This window comes from Trichomycterus rosablanca, chromosome 12 (genome assembly GCF_030014385.1).
Source record: "Trichomycterus rosablanca isolate fTriRos1 chromosome 12, fTriRos1.hap1, whole genome shotgun sequence".
Classification (NCBI taxonomy): Eukaryota; Metazoa; Chordata; class Actinopteri; order Siluriformes; family Trichomycteridae; genus Trichomycterus; species Trichomycterus rosablanca.
This window is the reverse complement of record NC_085999.1, coordinates 17,742,858-17,760,442: the sequence shown is the minus strand read 5'-3', so window position 1 is coordinate 17,760,442 and position 17,585 is coordinate 17,742,858. Positions and strand designations below refer to the sequence as shown.

Below are 17,585 nucleotides of genomic sequence, written 5' to 3'. Positions count from 1 at the left end.
TGATGATGATGATAATAAATCAAGCCGCAAATATAATTAAAGGTCAATTCCTGAAGGAGGATAGATTGGGATACAATGTTTAGCAAGCTCATGGTCAGGCTTCCATACACTTTTGGCCATTTATTGGTAACTTGTAACTCAATGTCCCCTAAACTCTAAATCTTTGAAACTCGACGCACTTCGTCAAGAAATTTGTACCCTTAAACTTGACGTTTACCTTAAACTGGACGTGTGTGCGACCCCCACTTTGTTCAGCGCTTGTCTTAAGCGGTGCAGTAAAACATCTTCAAAATGTGCATATGAGACAAGTCTGCATTCGTGTGGAATAACCGTCAAATTCACTCAGAAAGCGTCCACATGTATCTGTGTTTAGCTGGATTTTCCTCCTGTTTCACTTTTAAACGTGTGTTATAGCTCGGACTGCTGAGAAATTGTAAGAATCAGCTTTTTTTCTAGAGACTCTAATTATTACTGATCATAAGTTCTCTCTATGAATGAAATTCCTTGCTCATTGTTTTAGTACAGTAAGTCACGTTAAGCTTTGTGCACCAGGACACTCCATAGGAAATAACAGCACAGCCAGCACAAAAGCTATTGTGCCTTTACTGAACGGAATACGGTATTCCAAGATCAAGCATTTCCATGATTAGGAAGCATAAGGAAACAATACAGAAGTAAAGGTGAAGTTCAGGTTTGATTATATTTTTTTACTAATTTTTAACTGTTTTAATTGTATTTCAGTGGTTTTTTTTGTGTTATTTTTAGTGTATAAGTGTCACAAATAACCTCATTATTTTGCATTAGCCTAAAATATATGCAGTTCCACTGGAACATGGAATGCATTAACAGGTTTCCCATACATCCTTATGAGAACAAATACCTTGACACTCCCATAACCAGTTGACATTGACTTTTAAGGTACCACTGTATAGTGTTTTGTAAGTCATTCAGAAGTACTTTAAGACTGACAGCCCTTACATTTTGCCAGGTGCAAAATTTTAAGAGCGTGTAAAGGGCTAAAAATGTATATTTTAAATAATTACAGGATTTGATAGCACACATAGTAGCTGCCATTTAAGGGATACATAAATCCCTGGATTCTGAATGGCATGGTAGGTTCCCAGGTAGGCATATTAGAATTTTCAGCTAGGCTTACTATAGGATATCTTGACTGGCAGTTCACCTTCTGAAATGACAAATACCCTTTCTGCTTCGTGCCTATTATATATACAGATTGATAATTACTGCAGACTGGAGGAAAATGATCCTGTGCTGCGTGGGGAACTTCAAATATTTATTTAATGACCTTGAACAGAAGACATTATTCATAAATTAGCATAGGCTTTGCATGTCGCCGACATATTTTATCAAGGAAGTAAGATGAAGATTTTTGATTGAATAGAAGGTCGTTGGGAGGTTTTACGTATATTACATAAATGCATATGCATTACTTATGAGCATGCTCTATACCTTTGTGGCAAAAGGCATACATTATAACATGTAATTAGGTGCTCTTGTTAAAGGTAGTCAGTCCAATTATATTATGTCGGGTATGAACTACATTTCTGAAAGGCAGAAGAGCTTTGCGAACCTTAAATTAAAATTCAGTCCAATGAATAATTCATTGTTTACAAGGTAGATTATGCCAAGGTGTAGGAGGCTATTTTTGCGCTCTTTTCTGTCCATGCTCCTTTTGATAATTTGTTGACATGCCCCTGCTGTTGTTTGGAAAATAAAAGTGACCTCCCTGGTAACATAAGGTCAGGTTCAACCTAACGAAGGCACCGTTTTCCTCTCACATTGATTCCTCTTTCAGTCCTGTGAGGATGCAGACAGACCAACTAAAAGTTGCCATGGTAAAGGCCTTTTGGCACAGGACGTGTTTCCTGAATGAGATGCTGTGTGGAATTTCTAAACATGTGCCACCTTCAAGCGTCATTATATACTTCCCTAAACACTCCTCTTTCATACGGTGGAGCTAACTGAGCCTTTAATGCAGTCACTATAGATTATTTCTTCTGCCATTTGGGAAAGGGTGGATCAATTTGTATGAAGCAAATAATTCGGGTCAAATAGTATGAATGCTAATTCAGCGGAGTACTATTTAAGTTTCCAATTATGTTACAAAGACAGACATGTAGTCTTTATAATTCAGAAGGAGTTTAGAAGGAGGACATTTTTACATTAGTTAACATTTAACATTGCGTGTGTGTGTGTGTGTGTTGCTTTGCATTAGTTACAAATTTTGCATTTAAATCCCACAGTTAGAGCTACTGCCAGTGACTGATGGTGGTTAATTTGGGCTACGACTTCAAACACACACTGAAACGATGAAATTTGTTATATTTGTTGTAAGACTTTGACTAAATCATGGTCTATACCTTTATGTCCATTTAGTCTTTGACAGTGACAGATATTAAAACAGCTTCTGTTTTGTGTAATCAGTCAGTCAATTTAGAATAAATCATTACATTAAAATGAAAGACAAGAAAAGGAAGTAAAATTAATGTTCATTTAAAAAAAGACAAGTGTAATTACTAGGATCATAAAAAGATATGATCATAAAATAAATGTTATACTATAAATTTTACCCATAAAATAAAACACTAGAACCATTAAATTATAAAACATTAAGACAATAAGACTATAAAATTATAAAAGCTGCATAAAAGTCAGACTGTATATACAGTATATAGAAGCACTTTGTAGTTCTACAATTACTGACTGTAATCAATCTGTTTCTCTGCATGCTTTGTTAGCCCCCTTTCATGCTGTTCTTCAATGGTCAGGACCACCACAGAGCAGGTATTATTCAGGTGGTGGATCATACTCAGCACTGCAGTTACAATGACATGGTGGTGGTGTGTTAGTGTGTGTTGTGCTGGTATGAGTGGATAAGGCACAGCAGCGCTGCTGGAGTTTTTAAATACCGTGTCCACTCACTGTCCACTCTATTAGACAATACTACCTAGTTGGTCCACATGGTAGATGTAAGGTCAGAGACGATCGTTCATCTATTGCTGCTGTTTGAGTTGGTCATCTTCTAGACCTTTATCAGTGGTCACAGGACGCTGCCCACGGGGTGCCGTTGGCTGGATATTTTTGGTTGGTGAACTATTCTCAGTCCAGCAGTGACAGTGAGGTGTTTAAAAACTCCAGCAGTGCTGCTGTGTCTTATCCACTCATACCAGCCCAACACACACTAACACACCACCACCATGTCAGTGTCACTGCAGTTCTAAGAATGATCCACCACCTAAATAATACCTACTCTGTAATTGTCCTGGGAGAGTCCTGACCATTGGAGAACAGCATGAAATGGGGCTAACAAAGCATGCAGAGAAACAGATGGACTACAGTCAGTAATTGTAGAACTACAAAGTGCTTCTATATAGTAAGTGGAGCTGATAAAATGGACAGTGAGTGTAGAAACAAGGAGGTAGTTTTAATGTTATGACTGATCAGTGTATATGATCATAAAATAAATTTTCTACCATAAATTTTACCCATAAAATAAAACACTAAGACCATAAAATTATAAAACATTAAGACATTAAGGGCTATAAAAATATAAAAGCTGCATAAAAAATTAATATCTTTACATATGGTTACAATAAGTTTACATTTAAAAAATCTGTAATTTTTTTTAAGATACTTTCACTTCCACAGGAAGGCTTATCCAGCATTTCAGACACTATTACAATGTGATATGAGGGTTTGAAAAATAACACACTGACTGTGGATCTTCGCAACTGACACACGCCCCCTCTGACACGTGTGCAGTACCGACTGCATCTTTTCACCTGCACAAGGCGAGGTCATATGCGGATCAGCCTTGTGAACGGAGGGCGCTATTCCCCAACTCTGCGCATGCGTCACCAATCAGCCAGCAGATGTCGCAACCGCACCAGTCATGACAAATCCTGATCCGGCTTGTCCCACACTGTGAACAACAGCCAATCGTTGTTCATGTAGCCTCCCAGCCCAGCCGGATGGCAGAGCTGAGTTTCGATACGATGTATTCGAAATCCCAGCTCTGGTGTGCTAGCGTATTTTATTGCTGCGCCACCTGAGTGGCATAGAAAAGATATATATTTTAATAAAACCTCAGATAGTTAACAAATAGTAAAATTGAGAATTCATTTAAAAAGATGGGACAGATACTTTAAGATATCAGTATACTGTCACCACAAGGAAACAAGGCTAAGAAATGAACAAATCATACAAATATGAATTTATGAGATGTACCTAGGTCCACATGTCTCTCCACATTTCCTTCACCCTCAGGACTAATAGAAAAAGGTTTAGTTTGGTGGTCTGGTGTAGTCTGTCAGATCTCAGTAATAAAAAAGGCAGTCTAAATTGTGATCATTGACCAGGTCATTGATACAGAATGATTTGTTTGTCAATGTCCTTGCATTAAAAGGTGCATGTTGATTCCTATCGGTTTTGCAGCTAAAATTGATTCCAGTTTATGGGAACCATTACTAAGTTATTTATGTTTGGTCCCTTTACAGCTTCATTTAAAGTGTTTTGTCGAACTGAAATGATGAGTTGTATAAAATCAACATTAAAAGTGTTAGGTGAGGTAAGTAGTCATGGTGTGGTCTTTATTTTGAGCAAGTACCTGGGAACCCTTGGGGTTGGGGTGCAGTTCATCATGCGTAAAAAAGATGAAAATTGTCCTGATTTTTTAAATTTTTTTTTCTTTTTCTTCAGTTGGTGAGAGGTTTTAAATAGTTCCTTTAGAAACTGGAGCTGTCTTACACTCTCTTATTAACAAAGTCACTTGCAATGACAGTACCTGAATTTCTTGCTGCCTCATAGGAGACATTTACTACGACGTCTACCAAACGTCTCAAGTACTGGATTTAGTTTTTTATTCCTCTGCGTGTTTTGCTTATGAGAGTTTGTTAACTGACTTAAATTAATGAAACATATCTTTAACATTTACTGATCAGCCATAACATTAACATCCTTGTTTTTACACTCACTGTTCATTTTATCAGCTCCACTTACCATATAGAAGCACTTTGTAGTTCTACAATTACTGACTGTAGTCCATCTGTTTCTCTGCATGCTTTGTTGGCCCTCTTTTATGCTGTTCTTTAATGGTCAGGACTCTCCCAGGACCACTACAGAGCAGGTATTATTTGGGTGGTGGGTAATTCTCAGCACTGATGACATCACGGAGCTGGTGGATGTTAGACACCTTGAACTCCTCCACCTTCCACTTGAGGATGTGCCACAGGTGCTCAATTGGGTTTAGTCCATCACCTTTACCTTCAGCTTCCTCAGCAAGGCAGTTGTCATCTTGGAGATTGTGTTTGGGGTCGTTGTCCTGTTGGAAAACTGCCATGAGGCCCAGTTTTCGAAGGGAGGGGATCATGCTCTGTTTCAGAATGTCACAGTACATGTTGAAATTCATGTTTCCCTCAATGAACTGCAGCTCCCCAGTGCCAGCAACACTCATGCAGCCCAAGACCATGATGCTACCACCACCATGCTTGACTGTAGGCAAGATAAAGTTGTCTTGGTACTTCTCACCAGGGCGCCGCCACACATGCTGGACACCATCTGAGCCAAACAAGTTTATCTTGGTCTCGTCAGACCACAGGGCATTCCAGTAATCCATGTTCTTGGACTGCTTGTCTTCAGCAAACTGTTTGCTGGCTTTCTTGTGCGTCAGCTTCCTGGGATGACGACCATGCAGACCGAGTTAATGCAGTGTGCGGCGTATGGTCTGAGCACTGACAGGCTGACCTCCCACGTCTTCAACCTCTGCAGCAATGCTGGCAGCACTCATGTGTCTATTTTTTAAAGCCAACCTCTGGATATGACGCCGAACACGTGGACTCAACTTCTTTGGTCGACCCTGGCGAAGCCTGTTCCGAGTGGAACCTGTCCTGGAAAACCGCTGTATGACCTTGGCCACCATGCTGTAGCTCAGTTTCAGGGTGTTAGCAATCTTCTTATAGCCCAGACCATCTTTGTGGAGAGCAACAATTCTATTTCTCACATCCTCAGAGAGTTCTTTGCCATGAGGTGCCATGTTGAATATCCAGTGGCCAGTATGAGAGAATTGTACCCAAAACACCAAATTTAACAGCCCTGCTCCCCATTTACACCTGGGACCTTGACACATGACACCAGGGAGGGACAACGACACATTTGGGCACAATTTGGACATGTTCACTGTGGGGTGTACTCACTTATGTTGCCAGCTATTTAGACATTAATGGCTGTGTGTTGAGTTATTTTCAGAAGACAGTAAATCTACACTGCTATACAAGTTGTACACTGACTACTCTAAGTTATATCCAAGTTTCATGTCTATAGTGTTGTCCCATGAAAAGATATAATGAAATATTTGCAGAAATGTGAGGGGTGTACTCACTTTTGTGATACACTGTAAACATCTGCAGAGTTTTTTGGGCTGTCTGTGCCTTTTTTTTTCCAGCTATTCCACCTAATTTAATTGTTGCCCTATTGTAATTCTCCTGGTGCTGGAATCACCCCAATGCTGGCTGAGGCAAGTTGAGACTTACCACTCTCTACTCTCTACCAGTGTGCGTATGGAGAGACACTCTATACACTCAGCAAACCATCCATTACTAGTGCAGGCATCAGAGGTCACAGTTGTACAGTGGCAGTGAAACCTGGTTGGCCTTCCCCCCTCAGGTACAGCCAACTATGTCTGTTTTGACACCCAACCAGGTTGACAACTCAAGAGCTTGAAATTTTAGGGGAGGTCAGATAGCAAATTGGACTGTTGTGCCACCCTAGCCCTTGTGTTCTACTGCAAAAGTATTATTGTCCACAGTAATTTAATTAATTTAGTAAAGCTATTAATAAATAGTGTTTGCTAATGCATTCAAATGTAGAATTTGATCATTGATTGTGGCTGGGTTAAATATTGCTAGTTGAAATAATTGCAGTTAAATAAATATGTATTACATTTTACTCATAAATTAAATGATAGAATGAATAGAAGCTATAATACACAGCACAGCCTACATTAATGGTTGAATGTAAACCTAGAACATAGAGCAACAGTGCAAGGCTTCATGTTCTGTCTCAAAGATGAAATTCTCGTCCATGTTTTGACACACCCTCTCTGCGTCCACAGAATAGGTTGAGTATTTTGTTTATTTATTAATTAATTTTTTATTATTTTTTTAGAATTTCACATTTCATAGCAAATTGCATATTACATGGGAAACGGCTCATTTCACGGTCCGTGATGTGATTTTCACAGTTGTAAATTGGGTAGTGTCACAAATCCAGCCTCTCTGTGCTCCTATGTGCCACGCCCCTCTCTCTGGGAGCACTCGCAGTCTCCTGCCACACCCCTTTCGTTGTGATTGGTCTCCAGCTAATTAGCCACAGGTGAAGCTGTCAGAGCAAAAGACATATAAGGATCTGTTTGGTAAGACTCTGTTCCGTCGGTCTGCCTTGCTTTTGCCTTTGTCTTTTAGTCCTGTCTAGCCTGTTTAGCCTTTGTTTATAAGCCTTTACCTTGTTTGTTTAGTTTGTTTTGGTTGTCCTGTTAGCTCCTGTCTGTTTGTTAATGTTCATGTTTTGTTTGGTCTTGTTTCTGTTTAGTAGTGATGGCATAAGTGGGGCTTTTGAGAGACTGAAGCAAATGAAACAAATGATTCGGTAAAAGATTCAAGCTTGTGAAACGTTCGAATCATCGCACCACAGTGACATCTAGTGTCCAATCAGTGGTCTAACAGTAACATCTGTCCTATAGATCACTGAAAGAAGTGTTTTGATAGTGGTATGAATCATCATTCCTTCATATAATGGTCAATGTCCTTGACATTGACCATTATTTATTATACAATCAAAAGGGGAAGTGCTTGTGCAACCAGGCTATGCAATATTTATTACACATTGACACATACAATTGATCAGTTTCGAAACGTTTCAAAACAGCGTTACATAATGAAACCTTTTCCGGGACAGTCACGTGACTTTTTTTATTTTGATACGGACTTCAAAGCAACTTTTCGAAGCACTGAGCTTCAAATGAATCGATTCAGTTTCCAATACGAGTTTCGAGGTTGACATCACTACTGTTTAGTTTAGTTCTTGTTTAGCTTAGCTTTAGCATTAGTGATAGCATTTAGCTTAGCTTTGTTCATGCATGTTTAGATTAGCATTTAGCTAATCCTGTGTCTTGTTATTATTAAATACTTTTGTTTTAACATCTCCGAGTGTGTGTCCGGCCCCTCCTGTCTCGTCCTAGCCCAGCATTACAGGTAATGCTCTTAGTGAAAGAGCTACCAATTTTCAACTTTTACATTTTCAGCATTTAGCAGACGCTTTTATCCAAAGCGACTTACACTATGAGCTGAACACAATGAGCAATTGAGGGTTAAGGCCTTTGCTCAGGGACCCAACAGTGGCAACTTGGTGGTGGCGGGGCTTGAACCGGCAACCTTCTGTTTACTAGTCCAGCACCTTAACCACTGAGCTATCACTGCCACTAGTGATATTTAACTTAGTTAAATATCACTAACGTCATTGATTCTCACTAAAATAGCTTTTAAAAGTTTAAAATATAATTCTAGGCCGCTCAGGTGGCGCAGCGTTAAAGTACGCTAGCGCACCAAAGTTGGGGTTTTGAATACATCGTATTGAATCTCAGCTCTGCCTTTCCGACTGGGCTGGGCGGCAGCATGAACAATGATTGGCGGCTGTTCAGGGTTAGAGGGTAAGAAAGTCGGATCGTAGGTCCTCATAAGTGGTGCATGGCTGATGGCGCCCGCACAGGGCTGAGGAATAATGCTGATGGGGGTGTGACCCTCCATACACAGTGCCCGTCAAGTGTATGAACTCGACTCGTGCAGGTGAAAAATGCAGTCTGTACTGACTGTACGTGCTGGAGGCGTATGTCAGTTGAGAGGCGTCCTCAGTCAGCGGTGAAGGGTCGAATCAGTATAGAGGACGCAGTCAGGGTAATTGGACACGACTAGATTTTTCTTCCATTTAGAAAATATAGTGCAAACATTTTCTCTGTGAGTCCCGAGATATAACTTATGTGTGAGGGTCTCTGCCTGATGAGGCTTGTGTTGTAATTGACTGTTATGATAGCCAAGGCACAGCAACCCACCTTGTGTCGGGGATTCAGCCAAAATATGTACACTGCTGTCTATTGTGGACGGGATGAGCAACGCACACACTGTTGCTTTTTTAATGGAAGGGAAATATTCAGGAAATGTTGACAGAGAACAGTTGGAGGGATAATGAGACTCAGGACAAAATGAAGCTTAGGATGAAGGCTTACCAGCTGTTGAGCATCTAGTGGAAGCTCTAAATTAGATGTGCAGCTGCTAAGTGATTGTGTGTGTGTGTGTGTGTGTGGGGTAGGTATTACTCAGGTGTATATTTCATTTAGCTTTGTTTATGAAGCATGCAATCACATATTTATTTTTCTACCTTATGGTCCATGCCTCTTAGTTTCTTAGTAAACTTCAAATCCTGTCGAGAGATAAAGCATTTCCCTTTTTCCCTGATGTATGTTTATGCGATGGTGCAGTGCGCATTATAAGATTGAGTTGTGAATGAGCCTTGTGAGAAGAGATTCAAAAGAGATGAAATTGGCAGATGCTTTGTTCGCTCTTTCCTTTAAAAATAAAATCATCTGTGCATCCACCTGGTGTTTTGAAAGCCGCGTCTTCTGTCCTCTGTCTGCGAGTGACAGTTTTATGTGTTAAAAGCTGGTGACATTACAAAGGCTGAAAGACTTTAATGAGCTAGTATGTTTAGCCTAGCGAGGCTTATAATACCATGCTGGTCCAGGCTCTGTTAAGCATTTCCAATAGTTATGGTAATAAGCTTACTTTTGCCTCACTAAAAAGTGATTCCATTTTAATGCTCAGATATTTTTATCTCCCTTTTTTTGTCATCTTTGTTTGAAATTATCTTCAAATGGCCGAGACGTTTAATGGTGCATTGTATCGTTTGGTCCTTTCTTATGCAAATCCTGTTTTTGTGTCTAAGAACAGCTGATGCAACGTTTGACTCTAAATTCAGCCTCTTTTTCCCATTTTCCTCCCCAGTCTTTTGTCCTGAATAGTCAGAGTGCTAGAGAGAAACAATTGAGAAAGTGTCACAGGAGCATCAAACGCTTGATTTGTGAAGTGAGGCTCTCTAGATGTGTGAGGCAGGTTGAAGTAGCATCAAGGGTCAGCCTGATAATTCAAATTGGACTCTTTGCTTTTGAATTACCTTAACATGAAAGGAGAAGCACATCAGTGCGAGCCTCGGCTCCGGAGTCCCAAGGTTGTCGTTTCCACGGCTTCGACCACCAGTAAGAGGAATGGCTCGAAAGCTGAGAGCAGACTTTTTAAAATGGTAATCAATTCGGCTCCAATGGCAGAAATACCTTCAGGGTGGATTCAGTAAGCCAGACACTTGCATTTACTTCAGAGACCTTCTTGTCTGAGTCAGTCATGCACTAACTGGCTTTTGCTGTTTGTTTTAAACTTTGCACTTTGCACTGTAGTAAATGTGGCATGTAATTTATTTTATGCAGTGAAGAAATAAATAAAATAAAGGAATCAGTCATCATTAAGAGTGGGACATCTTACAAATTTCTATAATTTCATGCAGATGATGTAATTATGGCTTGGTAATGGTCATCTGTGTAATTACATTGACATTTTATTTCATTCTGATTAGCTGTTTTTCTCAGGAATATAGGATGAAGGACATGGACTAGATATAATCATTCTCAGTCATTGATTTTTTTACCTAATGAAGACTGCTGTTTAAATTGTGTCCAGCCTTTTAAAACATATAAAATACACTCATTCACCCCTTCTGTGCAAGTGAATTAATAAGTCAGTGTATGATGCTTGAGATTTAGGATGTGTTTCTGTCCAGTAATTCCGGGTAGCCTCAGTCTCACAACGACCTTAATTAGGATTAAATTACTCCAGTCTCTTACTGTACACCTACTATGAGTTCTAACAGGTTATGTTTCTAATAAAAAGGCCACTAAGTTTACCCATCATTTCTGCACCTGACAGACTCGCACTAGAACACAATATTGTTTCATTAATATGTCAGTTACCAGCTTGTTTATGGCCAAGACTCACTGATGCCACAGGACTTGAAGGCTGTGACATGTAGTACTGACCAACAGAAGATATATTGTAGTTGTGACACACAGTGCATCAAAACCTTTTGTGTGTGTAGCTTCACAGTTTCAGACTAGTCAAAGTGCCCATGGTTACTCCTATTCTTTGTTGAAGCACTTACAATAGGCATAAAGGCATCAGAACTTAACAATGAAACAATAGCATAAGGTAGGCTAGTCTAGCTAATCCTGTGTTCTACAGGATTATGTGGACATCCATACATATTAATATCCATCCATCCATCCATCCATCCTCTGTATATAAAGATATACAATGATTAGCCATAACATTAAAACCACCTCCTTGTTTCTACACTTACTGTCAATTTTATCAGCTCCACTTACCATATGGGAGCACTTTGTAGTTCTACAATTACTGACTGTAGTCCATCTGTTTCTCTACATACTTTTTTTAGCCTATTTTCACCCTGTTCTTTGATGGTCAGGACCCCCACAGGACCACCACAGAGCAGGTATTATTGAGGTGACAATGACATGGTGGTTGTGTGTTAGTGTGTGTTGTGCTGGTATGAGTGGATCAGACACAGCAGCGCTGCTGGAGTTTTTAAATACTGTGTCCACTCACTGTCCACTCTATTAGACACTCCTACCTAAATGGTCCACCCTGTTGATGTAAAGTCAGAGACGATCGCTCATCTGTTACTGCTGTTTGAGTTGGTCATCTTCTAGACCTTCATCAGTGGTCACAGGACGCTGCCCACGGAGCGCTGTTGGTTGGTGGACTATTCTCAGTCCAGCAGTGACAGTGAGGTGTTTAAAAACTCCACCAGCGCTGCTGTGTCTGATCCACTCATACCAGCACAACACACACTAACACACCACCACCTTGACAGTGTCGCTGCGGTGCTGAGAATGACCCACCACCCAAATAATACCTACTTTGTGGTGGTCCTGTGGGGGCCCTGACCATTGAAGAACAGCATGCAGAGAAACAGATGGACAACAGTCAGTAATTGTAGAACTACAAAGTGCTTCTATATGGTAAGTGGAGCTGATAAAATGGACAGTGAGTGTAGAAACAAGGAGGTGGTCTTAATGTTATGGTTGATCGGTGTGTATATATATACTGTATATATATGTATATATATATATATATATACAGTGTATCACAAAAGTGAGTACACCCCTCACATTTCTGCAGATATTTAAGTATATCTTTTCATGGGACAACACTGACAAAATGACACTTTGACACAATGAAAAGTAGTCTGTGTGCAGCTTATATAACAGTGTAAATTTATTCTTCCCTCAAAATAACTCAATATACAGCCATTAATGTCTAAACCACCGGCAACAAAAGTGAGTACACCCCTAAGAGACTACACCCCTAAATGTCCAAATTGAGCACTGCTTGTCATTTTCCCTCCAAAATGTCATGTGATTTGTTAGTGTTACTAGGTCTCAGGTGTGCATAGGGAGCAGGTGTGTTCAATTTAGTAGTACAGCTCTCACACTCTCTCATACTGGTCATGAAAGTTCCAACATGGCACCTCATGGCAAAGAACTCTCTGAGGATCCTAAAAGACGAATTGTTGCGCTACATGAAGATGGCCAAGGCTACAAGAAGATTGCCAACACCCTGAAACTGGGCTGCAGCACAGTGGCCAAGATTATCCAGCGTTTTAAAAGAGCAGGGTCCACTCAGAACAGACCTCGAGTTGGTCGTCCAAAGAAGCTGAGTGCACGTGCTCAGCGTCACATCCAACTGCTGTCTTTGAAAGATAGGCGCAGGAGTGCTGTCAGCATTGCTGCAGAGATTGAAAAGGTGGGGGGTCAGCCTGTCAGTGCTCAGACCATACGCCGCACACTACATCAAATTGGTCTGCATGGCTGTCACCCCAGAAGGAAGCCTCTTCTGAAGTCTCTACACAAGAAAGCCCGCAAACAGTTTGCTGAAGACATGTCAACAAAGGACATGGATTACTGGAACCATGTCCTATGGTCTGATGAGACCAAGATTAATTTGTTTGGTTCAGATGGTCTCAAGCATGTGTGGCGGCAATCAGGTGAGGAGTACAAAGATAAGTGTGTCATGCCTACAGTCAAGCATGGTGGTGGGAATGCCATGGTCTGGGGCTGCATGAGTGCAGCAGGTGTTGGGGAGTTACATTTCATTGAAAGACACATGAACTCCAATATGTACTGTGAAATACTGAAGCAGAGCATGATCCCCTCCCTCCGGAAACTGGGTCGCAGGGCAGTGTTCCAGCATGATAATGACCCCAAACACACCTCTAAGACGACCACTGCTTTATTGAAGAGGCTGAGGGTAAAGGTGATGGACTGGCCAAGCATGTTTCCAGACCTAAACCCAATAGAACATCTTTGGGGCATCCTCAAGCGGAAGGTGGAGGAACGCAAAGTCTCGAATATCCGCCGGCTCCGTGATGTCGTCATGGAGGAGTGGAAAAGCATTCCAGTGGCAACCTGTGAAGCTCTGGTAAACTCCATGCCCAGGAGAGTTAAGGCAGTTCTGGGAAATAATGGTGGCCACACAAAATATTGACACTTCAGGAACTTTCACTAAGGGGTGTACTCACTTTTGTTGCCGGTGGTTTAGACATTAATGGCTGTATATTGAGTTATTTTGAGAGAAGAATAAATTTACACTGTTATATAAGCTGCACACAGACTACTTTTCATTGTGTCAAAGTGTCATTTTGTCAGTGTTGTCCCATGAAAAGATATACTTAAATATCTGCAAAAATGTGAGAGGTGTACTCACTTTTGTGATACACTGTATATATATATATATATATATACACAGCTGCTCTTTACCTTTATGTCTTTATCTATCTACAGTAAGCTTCTATTAACAATCAGCATTTTAAACTCTCACATTTTTCTTTCTTTCTTTCTTTCTTTATTTATATTTGTGGAAGATTGAATAGCATAGGTCCCAAAGTAAACCCATGACGGTTTCTAGAGCCCAGGGGATACAAACAGCATTGTGTGAAAACCGACTGAAGTCTAAACTTGTAGACACATACACGCTACTGTATGTAGTAATCTTTGAATGACTGACAGCTGCTGGCAAAAGATCTGTCAACATAGTCAAATTTGGGCTTCTATAGAGCGACAGGGCAATGCTTTCACACTTGTACGCTGTTGCATTGATGTTTTAATACTAAAATATCTTTGAATGATAAAAACAGGTCAGTTTTGCTTTGATGTCAACATTAAGGTTTTTCTTTAAGTTATTACAGTGCCACAGATAAATCATATGAATATTATTCTCATCACAAATAATGCATACTAATAGCATTGTAACAATAATCATAAACCATGCTCATAAACCATTGTCTTTTGTAGTTACGTTTCAACCATTTCATCTCATACATGTACTGCTTTCCATCCCTTCATGTTCATCAGAGGCGGTTTTATGTGATGTTGGAGAGTATCTGTGTGCCGACCTTGTGAACTGTGTCTCTGAGAGCTGGCTCTGTGATGGAGAGCCTGACTGCCCAGACGCCTCTGATGAAATTCTTCCAAAATGTAAGTAACTCATATATCATATATCATAACACATTGTCATACCACCTATTTTTTTCTACCTTTGTTTCACCATTCCCATTAACATGGAGTTACGCTTTGCTGCTATCTTAGCCTTCACATTTTAGATAGGGAGATCAAAACTACTTCTGTGCTAATTTGATGTGTTCGCTACTGGGAATAATTCCCTTTAGAGGGCTTAGAAATCTTATTAGGACAACAAAGAAAAACCCACGCAAATCTGTCAGTGGCAACCATAAGATCACTTAGTAGCAAGTGACTGCAGTGTTAACTGGGATATACAAGAGGAATTTTGGATAGGCAGTGATGAATCAAACTAGAATGGTTTGGTCATATGGACCAGTGGTTTGTCTGGCACTGGAAAGGTGAAGCTTATGATCAGAAGCTTACTATCTCAACAGTAAAGCATAGACGCAGGTCAGTGATGATATGGGGATGTTTCTCTTCTCCTGGAACTGCTAGTCTTGTCATTACAGAAATACCAACCCATTTTAGGAGCATTGTTATGAGAAAATGAACATCAATGAATACTATACTTTCCAGCAAGGGAATAATCCCAAGGACACTTCCAAGTAAGCCAATGCTTGGTTAAGGAATCAGTCCTGTAATATTCTGAAGTGGCTTTACCCCTTTTCAGATGTAAATCCAATAGAAAACCTTTGGTGGTATTAAAAGAAAGCAGTTACAGCAAGAAAGCAATCAAACCTCAATTAAACCTCACTTAGCTTCACGGGAGAGGAATGGGCATGAATTCCACAAAAGATGTGTCAGAAGCTTGTTAAGCACTTACTGGAATCAATTTGTTAAAAGAACCAGATGTTTTTCATTTTATCTTAAAATTAGGTGGCTCGGTGGGTAGCACTGTTGCCTCACAACAAGAAGGTCCTGTGTTTAATTTCCAGATGAAGGGTCTGGACACTTTCTGTCCTTCCCGTGTCTGTCTACACCGACCTATGTATCTACTACCAACCAGACATAACATTATGACCACTGACAGGTAAAGTGAATAACACTGATTATCTCATCATGACACCTGTTAGTGGGTGGGATATATTAGGCAGCAAGTGAACATTTTATCCTCAAAGTTGATGTGTTAGAAGCAGGAATTATATAATTATTAGATATTAGAAAGCTGGTCATAATGTTATGCCTAATCTGTGTATATCTATGTCTATCTATCTATCTATCTATCTATCTATCTATCTATCTATCTATCTATCTATCTATCTACCATCTGTCTGTCTGTCTGTCTGTCTGTCTGTCTGTCTGTCTGTCTGTCTGTCTATCTGTCTATCTATCTATCTATCTATCTATCTATCTATCTATCTATCTATCTATCTAATCATCTACCTAGCTGTCTATCTATCTATCTATCTATCTATCTATCTATCTATCTATCTATCTATCTATCTATCTAATCATCTACCTAGCTGTCTATCTATCTATCTATCTATCTATCTATCTATCTATCTATCTATCTATCTATCTATCTATCTATCTATCTAATCTAATCTATCTATCTATCTATCTATCTATCTATCTATCTATCTATCTATCTATCTAATCTATCTATCTATCTATCTATCTATCTATCTATCTATCTATCTATCTATCTATCTAATCTAATCTATCTATCTATCTATCTATCTATCTATCTATCTATCTATCTAATCATCTACCTAGCTGTCTATCTATCTATCTATCTATCTATCTATCTATCTATCTATCTATCTATCTATCTATCTATCTATCTATCGTGTTTCTCAGTTGTGGTATAATAATAGTAGAATCACAATGTTCACAGCGACCACATAACTTGACTTATATCTCTGCGCTTGTCCCATTATTGAATCAGGTGCTGAGCGTTGAACATATTTATAATCTAAACTTTCACATTACTCACTTGTAGGCATATTTATGAAAAAGATTGATCAGTGAGTGTTATGTAGCTACACCCAATTACTTTTCGTTGGCGTTGGAGCTCCTCTCCAACATTAATTTATTCCATATTCCAGGCATAGCGGGCCAACTCTTCCCTCCTCTGCTATTCTATTATCATTTAGATTAATCATGCTGGCTCTGTTTTATGTACAATGTCTCTGAATACAAGCCAGACTTATTTATCACTGGGTTTCTGAGCAGCTCATTAGCATGGATTAGATCTTGATAAGAAATGGAAGTCTCGACAAAATATGTTATGAGATCAAATATTCATATTTACAAACTGCTGTAACTTCCACAATGTGGGTATAATGCCAACATATGATTGTTTAAAATATAGGTTTGAATGATCAATGAAACAAGATTTTTTTATGTTTTATGTGTAAATCACTACATAATACATTACAAAATTAAAACTGTATAATAATAAGTAATAAATTACATTAGAAAGTCAATTCATCCTTTAAGATATATTAATGTACAGGTATATGCATTTGTGCAAAACTGAATAAATAACAGAGAAGAGAGGTTTGGCTCATAACTGGCATATCTATACCAACACAGTGTGTATTATTAGTGGCTGAAAATACTAAAAATAATATACTGTAGGTACATAAACAAGTCATGCTTTATTTTCTTATGAGTTTATTATTTTTACTTTGTTGCAAGGATCACTGTGTGCCTTGGAAATCTCTGTGGCATGAACATTGTGAAAAGCAGATTTAAGATGAGCAACACCATTCTGTGGCAGATAACAGTGTATTTTTAATAATCTAGCCTCTACAGCTGAAAAAATATCAGTGACAGTAATTCACAGATATACACATTTCCTCCAAAATAATGCCAAACTCTACAGTATAAACAGTGGATATAAAAAAAAGTACGTCTACAGACCGCTGTTAAAAAAATAGTAGGTTTTGTGATTTATATATACACACCGATCAGCCATAACATTAAA

At 39.3% G+C, this 17,585-nt stretch overlaps 1 protein-coding gene across 1 annotated transcript in view; it reads left to right on the top strand.

The window, feature by feature from the left end:
* The first annotated feature begins 14,315 nt into the window (after positions 1-14,315).
* Positions 14,316-17,585, top strand: part of lrp1bb (low density lipoprotein receptor-related protein 1Bb) — a 488,452-nt gene continuing 485,182 nt past the window's right edge. Inside the window, exons 1-2 of the mRNA XM_063005338.1 lie at positions 14,316-14,328; positions 14,486-14,668. Coding sequence (XP_062861408.1) covers positions 14,316-14,328; positions 14,486-14,668 — 196 coding nt within the window. The remainder of the gene's footprint in view (positions 14,329-14,485; positions 14,669-17,585) is intronic.